The sequence below is a fragment of the Piliocolobus tephrosceles genome, chromosome 9 (genome assembly GCF_002776525.5).
Source record: "Piliocolobus tephrosceles isolate RC106 chromosome 9, ASM277652v3, whole genome shotgun sequence".
NCBI lineage: Eukaryota > Metazoa > Chordata > Mammalia > Primates > Cercopithecidae > Piliocolobus > Piliocolobus tephrosceles.
The window spans coordinates 130,757,669-130,775,706 of NC_045442.1; the positions used below are offsets into that span (position 1 = coordinate 130,757,669).

An 18,038-nucleotide genomic window follows, 5' to 3' on the forward strand; every position below is an offset into this window, starting at 1 on the left:
CCCTTCCATTTTTGAAAGCAGTAGTTATTAGTAGAGCCTACTGCCATTTCTCCTTGAGCTCCTCACAGTGGATGGTAAGCATTTGCTTTATGAAAGCAAAGTTCCATGCTCTTTGTGCTAAGTCTCCTCTGCCTTTCTGTGAGAGGCTAGAATTGGGATCGTCCCTCAGCTGTGCCAGAGCCTTGGTACCTGTCTCAGTTCTGGAATCTACTCTATGCTTGTTTCCTTCCATCCACCAACAACTGTCTGTCTTCCTGTCACTCCTTCAACATGGAGTCCAGCAGTGTGCACACAGGTGAGCCTGCGTGGATGCTGGTTTCGTAGGATCTTATCGGGACCTTAGTCATCTTTTCACTAGGAAACCAGACACTGCAGAGGACTTACAGAAAAGCCTAAGGAAGCTGTATCAATAGAGTCATAGAGACAGAATTCTATAACCATGGAAATGGCATTGATTATCATGAAATGTGCATTTATGTGAGGCATAGTAAAACCTCACATTTCTTACTGGGTAAGAGCTTGGAAAAGAGATTATGAAAGTATAACTGACTCTACTCTTGTATCCTGCAGCATGGTAAAGTGATGCAAGATATTGTATAGAATAGAACAAACAATAGAATTATACAGAGTAGCGCAGAATAGAACAAATAGTATAATGTTGTATAGGGTAGCATAGAATAGAAGAAACAGTGTAACATTATATAGTATAGTATACAATAGGACAAACAGTATTACATGGTCTAGAATAGAACAAGTGGGATCGTATTATAGAGTATACAGTTGAACTAATGACGTAGTATTGCATAGCATAATACAGTCTAGATTAGAACACACAGCATAGCATTAATATTACGCAGTGTGGTGTGGAATAGTAGAGTTGCATGGCACAGAACAGAGAGGATAGTGTTCTGTAGCACTGATGCAGGAGTTTTGCTCTTTAGCTCAGCTGGGTCCAGGTTCTTGTCTCATGACCAGGAAGAAACAGGCACGGGGACATCGAAGAGTGAGTGCAGTGGAACTTATTAAGCTAAAAGGAAAGCTCTTAGCGAAAAGAGGGGTCCTGAGAGCAGGTTGCTGGTTGCCCCCTTTTCAGTTGACTACAAGGGGTTTTATATAGAAGCTGATGGGGCTGGGCTCCCTGTCTAAGGAGCAAATTTCTGGTGGTTCCACCCCATTCCCCCGTGTGCATGGGGACCCTTAGTCTGCTATGAGCATGTTTAGGCGAGCCCCCCGTGCAAGTCCCCCTATCTGCACAAAACATGGGCTGGAGGCTCTCTGGGACCCTTACTGCCTGCCTAAAGCAAGCTGGCTAACTCCTTTCCGTATGGAAGAAAATAGTATAGAGTAGAACAGATAGTACAGTATTTTATAGTATAGAATGAAGCTGTAGTGTTCTATCGTAGAGAATGGAATAGTACAGAATAGAACAAACAGATCGTATGAGTGTAGTATAGAATAGTGGCCTCGTGCAGCACGGAGCAGTGCTGTGCTCCCTGTGTACAGAGTGTAACCAGCAGGAGAGCGTTCTTCAGTGGGGTGTCACTGGCCCTTCATATTTCTTTGGTTCTGTGGAAATGAGGAGAGGGAGATAAGAGAGGGGGAGGAGGTTGGTTTTCTTACTTTTTTTTTTTTTTTTTGAGACGGAGTCTCACTCTGTCGCCCAGGCTGGAGTGCAGTGGCCGGATCTCAGCTCACTGCAAGCTCCGCTTCCCGGGTTCACGCCATTCTCCTGCCTCAGCCTCCCGAGTAGCTGGGATTACAGGTGCCTGCCACCTCGCCCGGCTAATTTTTTGTATTTTTAGTAGAGACGTGGTTTCACCACGTTAGCCAGGATGGTCTTGATCTCCTGACCTTGTGATCCGCCCGTCTCGGCCTCCCAAAGTGCTGGGATTATAGGCTTGAGCCACCGCGCCTGGCGGCTTTCTTACTTTTAAGGCGCTCATTACTTCTTGGGGATCATTTGATGGTCCCCTTTGTTAGTGTTCTGTGAAGCAGTCTGTGGACTCTGTGTAGGGTGAAATGTGGAGCAGTCTGTGGACTCTGTGTAGGGTGAAATGTGGAGCAGTCTGTGGACTCTGTGGAGGGTGAAATGAGGTGTTTTATGTAAACAGTTGTCTCGTGCCTGGCACATGGTAGAGCCTCCGTGGATCTTGCTTTTGTGAACCCTCTGATAACTTCTCTGCAGTGCCCTCCACACTATAATTACCACGCATTGTGGGAAGTCCGGGCCTTTTCGAGGGCTCGGTTTCATTTTAACAAAATTGGAAAGCCCTGCATATTTGGAATGGCCAGATCATCCTGCACTTAAATGACTTCACCTGTCCAGCTGGGTACAGAAACGGGCTTCTGGCATTTCTGTCTTTTCTCCCTTTCTTTCATCTGGCAGTCTCTTCAGGGAAACCTTGACTTTGTTGTCAGGAAAACACTGATTAGCAAGAGATCAGATAGCAGCTGTGAAGAATGAAAGCGACACCGACACCGCAGTGCCTGATAAGGAGAGATGCACCGCCCTGCGTGCTGCCGAGGTTTATGGAGCGGAATTCCCTGACGCCACTGCCCTCACTGCCTGCAGCTGCGTCTGCTGTGGGGTCATTTCCTTACTGGACTTGGCTGGGGACCTCCTGAGGGGTGGATGGGTCAGGACTGGGTAATCTGGGGAAGGTGTACGTGGCATTCCTGTTTGCAGTCTGTGTCCCTGATGGAAGAGATGCTTTTAGCACATCCGTTAATCCAGACGTGATTAGCAAGGGATGTCTCTCCAGGTAAGAGTTGGTGCATCTCTGCGGCCGGGCGCGGTGCTCACGCCTGTAGTCCCAGCACTTTGGGAGGCCGAAACGGGTGGATCACGAGGTCAGGAGATCGAGACCATCCGCTACTCGGGAGGCTGAGTCAGGAGAATGGCGGGAACCCGGGAGGCAGAGCTTGTAGTGAGCTGAGATCCGGCCACTGCACTCCAGCCTGGGTGACAGAGCGAGACTCCGTCTCAAAAAAGAAAAAAAAAGAGTTGGTGCATCTCTGCTGAGCTACTTCTGACTTCATCTTTTCTCGTCTGTTACAAAGAGAACTTTGGTTTCTCAAGGTTTAAGAATTAATGTCAAAGAGCAATTTAGTGTTCCTTTTGAGTCACCAGCCTTGCTGTGGATGATTCATGAGTCCTCGGTGGTTAGGGCCACAGCACAATCGGTGGGCCGTCTGTTCCCCACCCTGGTGGAGACTTTCTCACCCAAAGAAATGTGTTCTGTTAACATGTCTCAATTAGAATATTTTAGTAGGAGACAGAGTTATGGCTCTTGTTTTCATTTGTAATAGATGATTACTGTAGCAGGGTCAAGGTTGAGACTTGCAGTGTGGCTCATGGAACACATTGATTAGAAACACCCAAAATATATCGCCAGCTTTGTTGCTGCAGCTCCAAGGGACTAGGAATGCATATGTTGTTTTTTTTTCTCTTGTTATTATTTATTATTTTTATTTTTGAGATAGAGTCGTGCTCTGTCACCCAGGCTGGATTGCAGTGGCATGATCTCAGCTCACTGTAACCTCTGCTTCCAGGGTTCAAGAGAATCTTGCGTCTCAGCCTCCCGAGTAGCTGGGATTACAGGTGCCTGCCACCATGCCCAGCTAATTTTTGTATTTTTAGTAGAGACGGTGGTCTCACCGTGTTGGCCAGGCTGGTCTTGAACTCCTGACCTCAAGTGATCTGCCCACCTCGGCCTCCCAAAGTGCTGGCATTACAGGCATGAGCCACTGTGCCTGGCCGCGATGACCATTTTAAATGTGGCACTGAATATCTGCCTTTTTTTTTTAAGAAGTGCAGATGTCACCCCTCACACCTCTGTTCTGTTGCTGGCCTGGGCTGGCCAGCAGGGCTCCCAGGCTCGAGGCCATGTCTGAAGTGTTGTTGGACAATGTGGATCTGTGACCCCTTGGTCTTTGGGGACGTGGGGCACCCCGAGACACCCACAGTCTTGCGAGGGTTTACGGCTCTGTGTGTGGCTGCTGTGAGACAGCTTTGGGCGGGGAGGAATGAGAGCAGAGTCCATCTGTCCTGGTGCGGAAAATGCCCAAGAAAGTAAAGAAATGGTCCAAAAAAACCATCATCTGCCCTGGTGCCATTTCTGTTAAAAAAACAACAACAACAACAAAAAACACTCTGAGTGTGGTTCTGTGCTTGAGGAGGATAGAAAGTACCTGGAAAGATGCACAGAGTGTTCTTATGGTGTCAGCGCCGGGAAGTGGGATGGGAGGCTTGGGAGTGTGTGGAAAGGAGGACGTGGCGTATTTTATTCTAGCTTATTTGGTAGAGCAATTGATGAAAGTGAAGCTTGAGTGATCAGAGCAGCTCGGCCTGACCATGGGTAGATCCCAGCGTGTCCCGCCTCCCGCCTCCACCTCGTGCTGCAGCTCTATTTCTCCGTCACAGATGAGACAGGTGGCCTGAGGCTGTGGGTGGAGGAGGGGCAGCTTGGTGTCCCCAGCACGTGACTGTCCAGGCTGCTCTTGGGCCAGCCTGAGGGAAGGGGCGGAGAAGAGCTGGGAGGGTGCACAGTGCGTCCCCCTCCCCCGCCCTCGGACTGGAACTCAGTTCTCAGCCTCGGGCTGGGAGTTGAGCCCAGGCTGCTGTCAGGATGGAGGAAGATGCCCTCAGGATGGAGGAAGAGGCCGGTGGAGTCTGGTCAGCAGCCAGTGTGGTCTTTACCGCAGGGGATACGCAGTGCGCCGACTCGCAGGAAAAAACTTTGCTTTAGTTTTTGAATTTTGCTCATTCTGTTTATCGTGCTGGTCATGCTAAGATTTGGATATTGTTGGTAGGAATCAGTGTCAATTGCATACAGTTGACTCTTGTACAACACAAGCTTGAGCTTTGCGGATCAACTTATATGTGGATTTTTTCAACCAAACTCAGGGAGAAAATACAGTGTTCTGCCATGTGAAACGCGTGTCGGAGGGCTGACTCTGTACATGCAGAAAATACAGTGTTCCTGCCATGTGAAACGGGTGTTGGAGGGCCACTCTTTGTACACGCAGGTTTGGCAGGTCCACCTGTCGGGTTTGAATGTGCCTGGATTTCGTGTCCATGGGGTCCTGGGACCGGCTCCCTGAGTACAGCGAGGCCATTTCTAGTAGCAGGTGGTTTATTTTGTGTTTTCCCCCTGGCTCCACACCCCATTCTCAGGGACACGGCTGTCACAGGGGGACCAGCTGGGGCAGGGGAAGAGTGGAGGGCACCTGGTAGAAGTGGCCGTGGACTCTCTTAGGAACGATAACCGTGGCCCCTACCATAGACAAAGATGTTGTCGGCCTGTGCTCTTCTTGTGTTGGTCTGGGGCATGCAGTGGCCATGGGCTGGCGTGGTCCACAGCCCGGTCTGGGGCACACAGTGGCTGTGGGCTGGCGTGGTCCCTGACCCTGAAATCGCATCCAGTGCTGTGTCACCTTGGGCCAGCTGTCTCCTGAGGGGAAGGGAACAGGGAACAGCCCTCCCCGCGTGGCCTCCCCAGCACCACCCACCCCCAGGGACCTCCAGTCTTGACCGTGCTGGGGGCTCCTCTGTGCTGGGGAGACCTTGTCCCAACAAGAGGACTCCATGGGCTGCAGGAGGTATCGAGCTATTTTCTCTCCTGGAACTGGGTTGCTGGCAGCTCCCAGATGCAGGAGGAAAGGCTCAGAAGTGCCTTCCTAATAAGGAATTGTTGACGTGAACTTTGGACAGCAGATACTGCTTACATTTCCTTTTCCGTTGTGATGCATTAATGGTGTGCGGCAACACCGTGACGCACGGGGAGGCGGGTGATGGGTGATCCCCCCCTGCAAGGGGGCCATGCACCTGTTTGATGATAAGAAGGCATGCTTCTCTTACTGCAAATGAAAACTTCGATGGTTTTCTGCCAGAAAGACCCTGTCCTTTACGTAGGATACATAGATGATCATTTGGCAAGTGATTGGGGATTTGGGGTTAAACTAAAAAGAAATTAATTTCATTTTATAGCACTCTGAACACATTTGAGTTAATTATTCATAGAGAATTTGAATAGCACACACTGTTCTGACTTCTGATTTCCGCCTAATGAATGGCATTTGCTGTAACGTGACAAACCCCTGAGTCTTAGAATTATTGGATAATGTGAAAAAAGGAAAAGTTAGTTCTCTGTTCTTTTGCTTTAGGGAAATTATATTATTTTTACAGTTACTTAGTTTTCTCCTTTCCAATAAGAAAAATTGCTTTCTTACTACCTGAAAATTCGTGAAGGTCAAGGGGACACACGCTGCAGTGCATTAAAAGCCACCATCAAATGTGGACGTGAACTCAGTTTCCCCCTGTTCTCGCCCATCATCAAATGTGGACGTGGACAGTTTCCCTGTTCTCACCCACCATCAAATGTGGGCGTGGACTCAGTTTCCCTCTGTTCTCGCCCACCATCAAATGTGGACGTGGACCCAGTTTCCCTCTGTTCTCACCCATCAAATGTGGATGTGGACTCAGTTTCCCCTGTTCTCACCCACCATCAAATGTGGATGTGGACTCAGTTTCCCTCTGTTCTTGCCTACTTTGCCACCATGACTCATTTCACATTCACTCAGGAAAGGAAGAAACATTATTTTTAATAGGCATGAAGGCAGTTGTTTTTAACCTAAGGAACAGGACATAATTCCAGCAATGGAAATTACCAGCTGAGTGGGTCTGTGTGAGGTTTGGAAGAAAAAAAAAGGATTTTAACTTCCCCCCTCTGTGTGTGCCCACCTCCCCCAGTTGAGAGTCACAGATTTAATTACTTTAATTTTGAGCTTAAAATAATTTGACAGCCTAACAAAAACTACTACAGTCCTATAAAATTCTGCTTGTGTGTTTGGTTTTTCAGTTGCTTGGCTTAATATGGTAAATGAATGCATTATGAGTTGTTATTTTAGTAATTGCTATAAAAATTAATGTATGTTATAACCAAATGTTATAAAGTTAATTTAACAGCAAAGTAAAACTAAAGCTGCATTGATTTCCCGCTGTACTTGTGCTTAAAGACGGCTCCATGAGGCAGGCGCTGGGACCCTGCAGGCTGGTGGGAGCAGGTGCCACCTGGCTGGTGCGGTCGCTGCCCGTCCCCTCTTGCTGCCTAGCAGCTTTGCAGTTTCTAGGCTATGGGGGAGTTGAGGCGGGTGGTCAGTAAGAGACGATGAGGAGTTGGGTGGTGCAGGTTGGTGTGGGGTGGAAGGAGGCGTGGAGAGCCTGGGGAAGGCTGGACAGCAGCTCCAGTACCTGCATGGGGGGCAGGGTGCGGGGCACGGGGCAGTGAGTAGCTCCCGGAAACAGCCCTTGGGGTTTTTATAGAAGAGCCTGTCTTCAGCTCTGCGCCACTTTCCTGCTGGCTCTGGGTGGAGGGTAGAGGCGTCTAGTGCTTGTTTCTCCAGGTGAGGGCCCATCGGACACAGCCAGTGTTTCCTGGAGGCCCCTTACCTGAGAACGTGCCCCTGCTCTTCTCAGAACAAAACAAATCTTAGTTAAGCTTTACATGTCACCTTTCCAGAAGATGTTTAAGTCTGTGTGCCTGTTAAGTCACCTAACTTTAAAGAGTAATGCTACAATATGCTTCTTTTTAGGGGAGAAAACCGAGCTGATTTAAAAGATAAAATCAGAGGTCGGGGTTGCAGCATTTTGCAGGAGACTTGGTTTATGTCCTAGTGGGCAGCAGTGTTTCCTCAACTATTGTGTCTGCTCTATTATTACATTACAGAGGTGGCACTTCAAACATAGGGAAATGGAAGCAAAACAGCCCCCCCATTCAGCGATAAACGTTATCAACATATTCATGCACTTCCTTCTGCTGTTTTTGCTGTTCACTTTTTATTTTAAGACCACGTTCATAGGATAGATACATAATTGTTTATGGTGACTTTAAAAGCACCTTTCTTGTTAAAAAGAGTACTTTTTCATTCTGGAAAATTTAGACAACATGTTTTGTTTAAAAATTAGTTATAATACCACCATCAAGTCATCAATGTTTTTATACGTTTTCTTGGTCTCTTTATGGACTTAATATATACAATTTAACAAATTGGAAATAACATAATTTTGTGAGTAAAATGTTTCTTGCCATTAGAGATAGAGCAGAGAGAAGGCACAGGGCTTCCCGCTGACTGAGGTCCTCCCAGGGTGGGACCAGCGGCCTCCCAAGTTTAGGGTCTGCACGGAGTAAATTTCTAAATTGCCTTACACCACACCCCCTGCAACCATGCGCCACTTTGATAAGGGGGTGTACTCTGATAGAGTTTTCAAGACAAGACTTTCCTGGATCTGAGGCTGTTTCAGCTGCTTCTGGAGATGGCAGCTCTGGGACGTTTGTGCCTGCTCTCCCTCAAGACCCCAAGGATGCCACGTCCTTATCTTTTGGAATCCAGTGTTGTAGAGGAGAAGTCTGAGGCCAGTTTGATTTTTGCTTTGTGGTAGGAAACTGATGTTTTCAGGCTTTTCCCCTTTATTTCCATAATGAAGATGATGTCCCACCTCATCCAGAGGTGTCTTTATTGTCTTGTTGGGAATGTCCAGCCCTTAGGTGCCTCTTCAGGTCCTCAGTCCCTTTCTCAACTTCCTTGCAATCCTCCCCATCTCATCCATCTTCACTGTAATTCTGTTATTTTTTTTATTTTTGCGCTCACTTTCCTATGCGAGTTTTGTTCTTGTTTCACAGATGCCTGTGCCAAACTTTATGTCTGAGGCTTGGGGGCCGTGTTTTATTCTGTTAGCCTCTGCATGTACTTTTGAGAAGTGGGGGCGGGGGTTGCCCCCCGGGTGACGTTTCAGCTGGACCTGCCCAGACTCCCTGAAGTGGGGGCGTCAGGCAGAACCCATGTGGCTCTATGGTGGGCCATGGTGCTGAACCCTACGTCTGAGGTTTGGGGGCCGTGTTTCATTCTGTCTGCCTCTGCATGTACTTTTGAGTAGTGGGGGTGGGGGTTGCCCTCCGGGCATTTCAGCTGCACCTGCCAGACTCCCTGAAGTGGGAACGTCGGGCAGAACCCGTGTGGCTCTATGGTGGGTCGTGGTGCTGACAGAGCAAGAAGCCGCACTCCCAGGACGTGCCTGCCGCTGTGGGCAGGTCTGGGATTGTGACAGGATCATTTCCTTCCCTAAAATACATCTCAGCTATTATCCAGAGGTTGGCTGTAGGCTTTCAACAGCTTCACTCTTCTTAGTGACCAGGAGACAATTCACTAAACAGAGTTGCTATCAGGGTTTAATTAGGAATTTCTGCCAGAGGCTGGTGGGACAGCTCCCTCTGCAAGCCTCCTGCAGCCTCCCCGTCCCCACTCTTGGGCCCAGCCACCTGTCTTGGTCTGTGGAGGCTGCACATTCTCTGTTCTCCTGAGGGGCTCCTGGACTTCGGGACAGCCTTGGCAAGCTGATGTGTAACTCCCAGTCTCTTCTCTTTTTAAGTAAGAAATACGCTCATGGAATCCTGATCTTCTAAATTGTTTCATCTTTTTAAAACAGTCACAGCTTCCTAAGCCACCTTGTGTCTGAATGTGAATCACTTGTTATTTTTCGCTGCAGAATGAACAGAACTGGAATCGTAGGATTTAGAGGGTGATGAAAAGACAGAGGTTAGGATATTCCATTTTCTCACCTCTTCCTTACACTTTTTCCTTAAATGCACCCCTCGTACGTCTGTGAAATTCTTCCCAATTCTGTAACGTCACTCCATCCTCAAGTGGAACATTTGTGAACAGTAACAAGTATTGATGTGTGCAACTCTGCAACCCAGCTGGAATTAATGCTTTTTATTTATCAATGGATGGTCATCAGATGGCCAGAGGGATTCCCTGTGCATTGCGGGGGCCCCGTGCCTGCTTGTGAGTGACATGCACATGGCGAGGGCTAGGGAATCTCAGCCTCTGTGATTCGAGTAGTGACATCGTTTACGGAAGGCAGGTGGACGACTCTGAGCTTGGCATGCTCCTGGGTGGCACAGCACAGCTGACATGGAGTGGGGCAAGGGATTCTTCCACAAGCTTCTGTGTTTTGTTTTGTTTTGTTTTGTTTTTGTTTTTGAGATGGAGTCTCTCTCTGTCGCCCAGGCTGGAGTGCAGTGGCGCGATCCAGGCTCACTGAAAGCTCTGCCTCCTGGGTTCACGCCATTCTCCTGCCTCAGCCTCCCGAGTAGCTGGGACTACAGGTGCCCGCACCATGCCCGGCTAATTTTTTTTGTATTTTTAGTAGAGACAGGGTTTCACTGTGTTAACCAGGATGGTCTCGATCTCTTGACCTCGTGATCTGCCTGCTTCGGCCTCCCGAAGTGCTGGGATTACAGGTGTGAGCCACCGTGCCTGGCTTGTTTTTGTTTTTTTTGTTTGAGACAGAGTCTTGCTTTGTCATCCAGGTTGGAGTGCAGTGGCATGATCTTGGCTCACTGCAACCTCCAGTCACTGCAACCTCTGCCTCCCAGTTTGAGCAATTCTCTTGCCTCAGCCGCCCAAGTAGCTGGGATTACAGGCATGTGCCACCATGCCTGGCTGATTTTTGTGTTTTTAGTAGAGACAGGATTTTGCCATGTTGGTTGGCTGGTCTTAAACTGTTGGCCCCATGTGATCCACCCGCCTTGGCCTCCCAAAGTGCTGAGATTACAAGCATGGGCCACTGCACCTGGCACTGTGTTTGATTCTTAAATCTTCTTTTTCTTTTTAATATTTCTCTTTCTGGACGGCCACTCAGTGGATATGGAGGAAGAGTTCACAGATGTCCGTATTACATTTCTTTCTTAAATTAGCCTCCCTTGAACACTGCTATAGGGTATAGACGCGTGAAGGGCTGAAAGGGTGTTTGCGTCCCAGTAAGTGTGAGCGTGGGGCTGGTCTGTGAGACCCCAGTGCCGGTGAAGGCACCCGTGTGTGATGGCCTGGGATGAGGGTGTGCAGAGCCCTGACCGTGGCACACACCCTTCAGCTTTGATGTTTCAGGCCATTGCTCTGGTCGTCAGTGAGCAGAAGGTCTAACAGCAGTGATATTTATCACTGGTTGTGTTGGCCAATGTGTTAGGAGGGTGAACCTGTTTGACTTAAGCTGCTTGACTGGTTTACATTTAAATAGACACCTGGTGACCTGGTGCCTGGAACTTGCTCTGTGACCTGCCCCATGTGGCTTCTCCCTCAGGTATGCATTAGATGAGATGGGCATGTTTAGGGTGGTGTGGCCTTAGACTGGAATGCATTAGAAGTGCAAGCCCTGCCCCACCCCAGACCTGCCCCACCCCAGTGTGACTTTTGGAGACAGAGGCCCAGCATCCTTCACCTGCCCTTCAGGTGGGTCTGAGGACACTGAGGTTTCAGAGCGCTGCTTTGCTGGCACACCAGCAAGTCCTGCTTAAAGAGGCCAGGATCTGAAATCGAAGGTTACCAAATTGTATGGCAGAAAAATAGAAACGTTTCCTTAGAATGGGTGTAGGAAGAAAAATGATTTCCTTCATCATATCTGGAAAAGATTTCAAATTAGTAACTAGCACTATTTGGAATTATTAGTGGTCTCCTGTATTTCTTATTATTGTTATTATTTTTTGATACAGGGTCTCACCCTGTTGCCCAGACTGGAGTGCAGTGGTGCAATCTTGGCTCCCTGCAACCTCCGCCTCCTGGGCTCAGGTGATCCTCTCACCTCAGCCCCCTGAGTATCTGGGACTACAGGCATGATACCACACCTGGCCAATTTTTGTATTTTTTTTGTAGAGATGGGGTCTTGCTATGTTGCCCAGACTGGTCTCGAATTCAAGCATTTCTCCTGCCTCAGTCTCCCCAAATGCTTCTGTACCCCAGCCCCAACAAGGAAGGACAAGAGGTGTGAGCCATACTCCTGGCCTCCTGTCTTTCCTTGTTGGAGCAGGAATGTAGAAGCACTTGCGCAGCTGACTTGAGTACATCTCATTTTCCTTTGTTTTCCTCACGGGTAACCTGGCAGTGCTGTGCACCAGTGCTGCTGGCCAGCTGTTTTTTCGATGGACTGGCAGAAAATCAAGCTGAGACCTGGCTTCCTTTCTCCCTGGGTACTGACCAGGTGGGAGAGGAGGGACGTTATCTGAGTATCATCTTCATGAGGGCTGGTGGAGAAACGTCAACTTTAAGGTACCTGGGGTCTAAGGCATGGAACCCAGCAGTGCATCGGAACGCAGGGGATGTAGCCTTGGGAGCAGAGAAGTGCGGGCCCGTGCCCTCGTTCCTGGCAGGGTCTGAGTGCAGGAACAGGTTGGTGACCCAGCCAAGGTCACGGAGCAACCTGCCGAGACCTGCCTGGATGCATGGCTGGCGTCCGTGCTGGCCCCAAAACTGCCCATTTGGGGATTCCCTGAAGTTGCAGACCCACCTAGGGGTCCGGAGAGCGTCCCAACCATGACCTCAAAGAACGAGGTGTTGCCTTGAGATCTCCAAGGTGAGGGTAGGATTTTTTTTTTTTTTTTTTTTGCAACTAGCAATAATTTGTTGTGAATGATCTCGGACCTATTTTCCACTTCTTTGTATAGGAAGAGAGACAGAATGAAAAGTCTCAATGTGCCAGATGCCATGTAATGAAGTCGTGGGGTTAACATTCTTGATTATTAGGTAGCATCACGTTAATTGGAACATATTCACACGTGTCCACAGCGTGTGTGTGTGTGCCCAGTCTGATGAACACGTTGGGTTGGGGTCGCTGCTGGTTCATGCAGCCCCTCTGGGTGGGGCTTTCTCTGTGGCTTGCCCAACACTGTTGCTGCTGCCTCTGTTGGAGTTCAGCCTTGACCGGCCTTGCTGCCACCAGGTTCTCGGGGCCTGTGCATCCTCTTCCTAGTGTGCACCCTCTTCCCGGCGCACCCTCGTCCCCGCGCGCACCCTCCTCCCGGAGCGCACCCTCGTCCTCTTTCGTGTCCACACGGGCGGTCTGCTGTGTGTTTCTACTCAGGCCATGCCCACCTCTTGCTGTGAGCTCAGTTTATTGAGGTGCGGTGAGAAACCAACGGAGGGGAGCAGTGTCCGAGGCTGTCAGGGCGGAAGGGAGTCTTGGGCATCTCTTCCCCAGCTCTGGCGACCCACCCTTCACGATGTAGTGCTGGGGAGAGAGGTGAGTTCTAAAGGTAAGACCGCCGTGATTTCCTGAGTCTTAATTATCTAACACTGGGCCATCTACCGTGTCGCCCCATCGAAGGGCACCTCTAGAGACAAAGCAAAGCCTCTGGTGGCCGTGGGCGGGGCGACCATGTCTGTCTGTGGGTCCTGTAGAGCCTACCCGGCCCCGCCAGCCGTGGGGATGTTCAGGCACTTGCTGCCTGTGGGAGGTGCGTGTTAGCCACCTGGTAGGTGCGGACGCCCGGAGGGACAGGCACAGGCGTGGTGAGTGTGGGAGATGTAGCCGCGTGGGGACGTGTGGAAGGACAGGCACAGGCCCACAGGCGTGGCGGGTGTGGGAGAAAGTGCACAGAGTGCCCAGCAGATGCCATGTGGTCAGTGGAAGCCGTGAACACAGGCCGGGCTCGGGAGACACATTTGGAAATACACTTTAAGCAGCATCAATGGATAATGCTGCGATTTGGCTTCCTCCCGTGGTCCGAAACACGTTCTAGTGATGCCGCTGCTTTGTGTGTACCTGAGACAAGGGTCTACATGTATTAGGGCCTTGATGTAATCTGTAAAACGGGCACAGAATGCCTATTTCAAAGAGGCACTGGACAAGAAAGCGTACTCTATTCAGTGCAATGAGAATGCTTCATTGTCATAAGGAAAGTAAAATGCCTCCAAGGCGAGCTTGCCATGTGTTTAATGACCTTGGACACGAGCTTCCTAAACCTGCCAGAAAGTGCTTCCAGCATGGCTTCATGCAGTGGCTTCAGTGGAGAACGTGCATGTGCGGCTGATACTGAGAGCTGGGCCGCACCCTCCTGACCTGAGGGGTCCCCATGTGTGGACCGTGAGCCAGCCAGCACCCTCCCTACCTGACGGGTCTCCTTGTGCCCAATGTGGGACCTCCGTCACTCAAGCAAGTGACACACGTCAAACTGAATGCAGGGAGAAGGGTCCAGGATTGCGTGCGGGCTCCGTGTCTCATCCTTCTGAGGCCTTCTGGGAAGCCAGGAGGGCAGTGGGGTCTTCTGTGTGTTTCCTCCTGGTGCCTGTGAATTTGTAGCAATAGCTTTTTGCAAAAGGGCCCGGAGGCAGAATCAGAGCCTGTCTTGGAAAGGATGATGTCTTCACGGGCACCTCTTTCCACCACTCCAGTGCTCCTGTGATTTTCAATATGTGCACCCTGCAGACTTCAGCCTGCTAGTGTCCTGGGGGAACAGATGCCAGGATTGCTCCAATGCCTGCAAACCTGAAACAGGAATTTCTCTGCATTAAGTTGGTCACCAAAGTGGGAGGTAAGGGGAGAGGGGAAGGAACTTCTTGGCCTCATCAGCCCTTTTCTTGAAACTCACAGTCAAACTTTGTCAAGTTCTAGGTGATGGTGCTTCAGGCGATGCACTTATGTATGTATGTCTTGTTTTCTGAGTATGGTGCTTCGAGAATTTAAATATTAAGGTGAAATTGCCATGCACAGTTGAATTGGCACCATAATTTGACTCTCTATAAAGCCTTTTGGTTTCCTGTTAGAGTGACTTACCATTTTTTGAGTTAACTGAAGCAAACTCTGCTGTCAGCACGAAGGAGCCACTGTGTAGTTAGGACGTCAGATTAAATAGAATTCTCCTAAATGGATCGTGTTCTGTTCATAAATTTTAAAAATTCATTTATTCATCAAACACATATTGAGTTCTTATCACCCTGGTTGCTAGTCACTGTTCATATATATATTTTTAAGGAATTACTTCCACCTAGCTCTGAAATAACATTGCATTTAGAATTTAGCCCAGAGGTGATTAAGCATGAACTTTTCACAGCAGTCTTGTTTTCATTTTTACTTGAGAACATGTTCTCAGACTCGGTGCCCAACTGATGTTACCATGCGTTGCCCGAGGCACACACCTGGCCGGGGCTGTGTCTCTGGGGCTTTAGAGCAGGAAGGAAGGGCTGCCAGGCATCTGGCCCTTCCACGTTCCCCTGGGGGAGGGATTAGGCCTTGGGCAGGAGTCTTGGCTTATCTTACTGGATTAGCTGGTGTCTCTCAGTCAGCTCTGCCTTGGTGTTAAGCTCTGGACTGACTCTGACCTCTGAGTGGCAGAGGAGAGGACGGCGGTTTAGAATCGGCCATGCAGACCGGGGCACCCAGCGGGTCTCGGATAAAAAGTGGTGGCAATTGATCACTTCCCTTTTTGGAAGAACTGTGTGGATTGACGCAGACCTCTTCCTTTTGATTTTATCTTGAGACTTTGTAGAAGCAAAAATGCCTTTTAAAAAAATTAAATGGTGGGCTTTTGTAATGTTTGTGTCTCCCCAAGATTCACAAGTTGGAATCTTCACCCCCGAGGAGATGGTGCCAGGAGGGGGAGCTTTGGGTGGTGAGGAGGTTGTGAGGGTCTCATAAATGGGATTTGTGCCCTCAAAAAAGGGACTACAGAGAGCTCTCTCGCTCCTTCCACGGTGTGCGGACCCCGTGAGGAGGCGCCGTCTGTGAACCAGGAAGCCCGCACCAGGCAAACCTGTCAGGCCTTGACTATGGACTTCCCAGCCTGAGACTGAGACTGAGAGCTGTGAGAAATGAACTTGTGTCGTTCGCCAGCCCCCGCCCTGCCTGTGGTGTGTTGTTAGAGCAGCCTGGGTGGACAAAGGCAGGTTGTGAATTTTCTGTCGTACTTTCTGGCTTCAGATACTTTCTAGGGGGGTGTCTCGGCTGCCCGCAGCCCCTTCAGACGTTTCTGATCCGGGGTGTGGTGCTGGTCGCGGCCGCGCCGTCAGTGACCAGGAGCAGGAGCTCGCGCCCCTCGTGAACCAGCAGCCTCACCCGGAAGCTGCCGAGAAGCGTTTGACAGAAGGTGGTCGCGCCTCGAGACTGAAACTTCCTGTTTACAGGGAATGGAGGTGCATAGCAGGGAATTTATTGATGGCCCGAGAAACAGATGCCTCTGAGGTAGGGGATATTCTGCAGGACGGTGGTCCTGGACTCTCAAAAAGTGAAGCTCAACGGTAAAAGGGGTGCGAGGCTGTCCCTGACGAAGACGGGGAAGGAGAGTCACTCGGCGCAGTGTGTGGCCCGGATAGAAAAGACGTTTTCGGGACGATTGTGCTACCTGAACATAACCTGGACAGCGATGCTCTGAAATCGTTCTTGTCTGCCGATGATGGTACTGCGGCTGCAGAGGGCCCTTGTTCCTAGGGAATGTGTGCCTGAGGACTCGGTGAGGCAGCAGGAGCCGCTCACCTTCAAGTGGCTCCAGAGGAGAAACAAATGTGTCTCTGTCTGATCTGCAGAGAGAGTGAGAAAGCAAATCTAACAAAATGTTAGCCGTTGTTGGAGCTCCACGTGGAGAAAACTTGACCACTCGTTGTACTGTTCTTCCACTTTTTAAATATGTTAGAACATTTTCATAATGAAATTGTGGGAAAGTCAAAATCAATCTGGAAATGAGAACGGAGGTGAGCCCAGACAAGCGCTCCTGGGTTCAGCCGGGAAGAGCCAACCGTCCGTTGGTGTTCTCTGGACTCGTCGTGGGGATTTCCTCCTCCTGGCTTCACCACCTAGTTTTCCTTGTGATAGTTATTTTACACATAGCTATGAGCATAGGTGATACTGAAAACCCATGTTTAGTGTGGTTTGTCATTAAGAATTTGGAGAACTGGCTAAAGAAACCACTTGTACAGAGTTGAGATGAGCACTGCCTGCCTCAGCGTCTGTGGTAATAGCTTCACTTGGGTGCAGAGCTTGGCAGAGGTTTGAGTGACTCTGTCTCGATGGTCCTCTGTCAGAGGACAAGGTTAAGCGTCACTGCCGAGGGCCCTGTTGAGCCTCTGGGCTGGAAGCAACCTCCCCTGGGCTGGCGAGGCAGCCTCTGGGGGCCTTTCCTGACAAAGCCCTTGACTGAGCTGCGGTTTGGCCACCTTTGCCCTCGCCTCCCCGACTGCAGGGCCTCGAGGTCTCACCACCTCCAGCCTGAGCGCCCAGTGCCCAGGGGCAATTTCCCGCCTTCCCTGGGGGCTCAGGATGCTGGCTTCTGGGGCAGTGCCCGCAGTCGGGCCCCTCCTCCCGGGCTGGGGGCAGGGCTAGCCACGGCCTCCTGCTGTGTCCCACTGGCCATGTCACCGCAGCTGCAGCCCACACTGGGTGGCCGCTCCTGCTTCTGTTGGATGAGGAGATGCAGGCCTTCACCCAGGCCCCCGTGGGGCCCCCAACAGCCCAGAGACCCGGCTTGCTGGCCTCGCCCCCGCTGGCCCCGAGGCTGTGCCGCTTCCCCCTGCCCAGCCCCTCGTCTCTGTACAGTGTCTGTCCAGGATGTCTGTCCACCCGTCCTTGACGCGGCCACTGTCATCCTAGTCTGTGAGGGGCGAGCACAGCCCCGGTGCGGCCGATATGGAGATGCTGATGGACTTCAGTGTGCAGGGAAGTGAGTTCCTTCATATCTACAGCCTCTGCGCAGCCAGCTGGGAGCTCACCCCATTCACAGGTGGATGTGCCTTGTTTTTTGGCCCAATTGCCTACATTAAGTCAGAAGAATCACAGTTACATACTTTTCCGGCTTTTGTGACCGTCCGCCTCCCTCCTCTGCCAGGGGCTGGAGGGTGGGGTCTGTCATGGGTTCATGGAACCCTCTGTTCTTGTGTGACCACCAGGGACTGTTACCCAGGCTGATTCCACAGGAGGAGTTTGGGGTGAGTTCCTGAGCGAGAGTTGGGAAGACGGACGTCTGCATAAACCTTGCTTGTTCGTGGTTATTCCTCTCAGTCTTCTTAACTTCTGAAAAATTGGGGGCTAGTTTGAAATAAGGATTTAGGTATGGATTGGTGAGGACAGAATGTTGGTCTAATTGGCTTTACGTTGTGTGTGATAATTTTACGCTACCCTTGGGAAGAACTGAAGATGTTGACAGTGTCATTAGAATCATTAGAATCATTTCTTTCCTTCCTTCCTTCCTTCCTTCCTTCCTTCCTTCCTTCCTTCCTTC

General features: G+C 50.2%; 1 protein-coding gene across 1 annotated transcript in view; it reads right to left on the reverse strand.

Annotated features, from left to right (window-relative positions):
* PRR26 (proline rich 26) overlaps positions 1–5,589 on the reverse strand; it is a 15,595-nt gene extending 10,006 nt beyond the window's left edge. The window contains 3 exon segments of the mRNA XM_023192441.3: positions 5,263–5,362; positions 5,365–5,403; positions 5,406–5,589. Of these exon segments, the coding sequence (XP_023048209.3) occupies positions 5,263–5,362; positions 5,365–5,403; positions 5,406–5,589 (323 nt within the window).
* Positions 5,590–18,038: the final 12,449 nt, after the last annotated feature.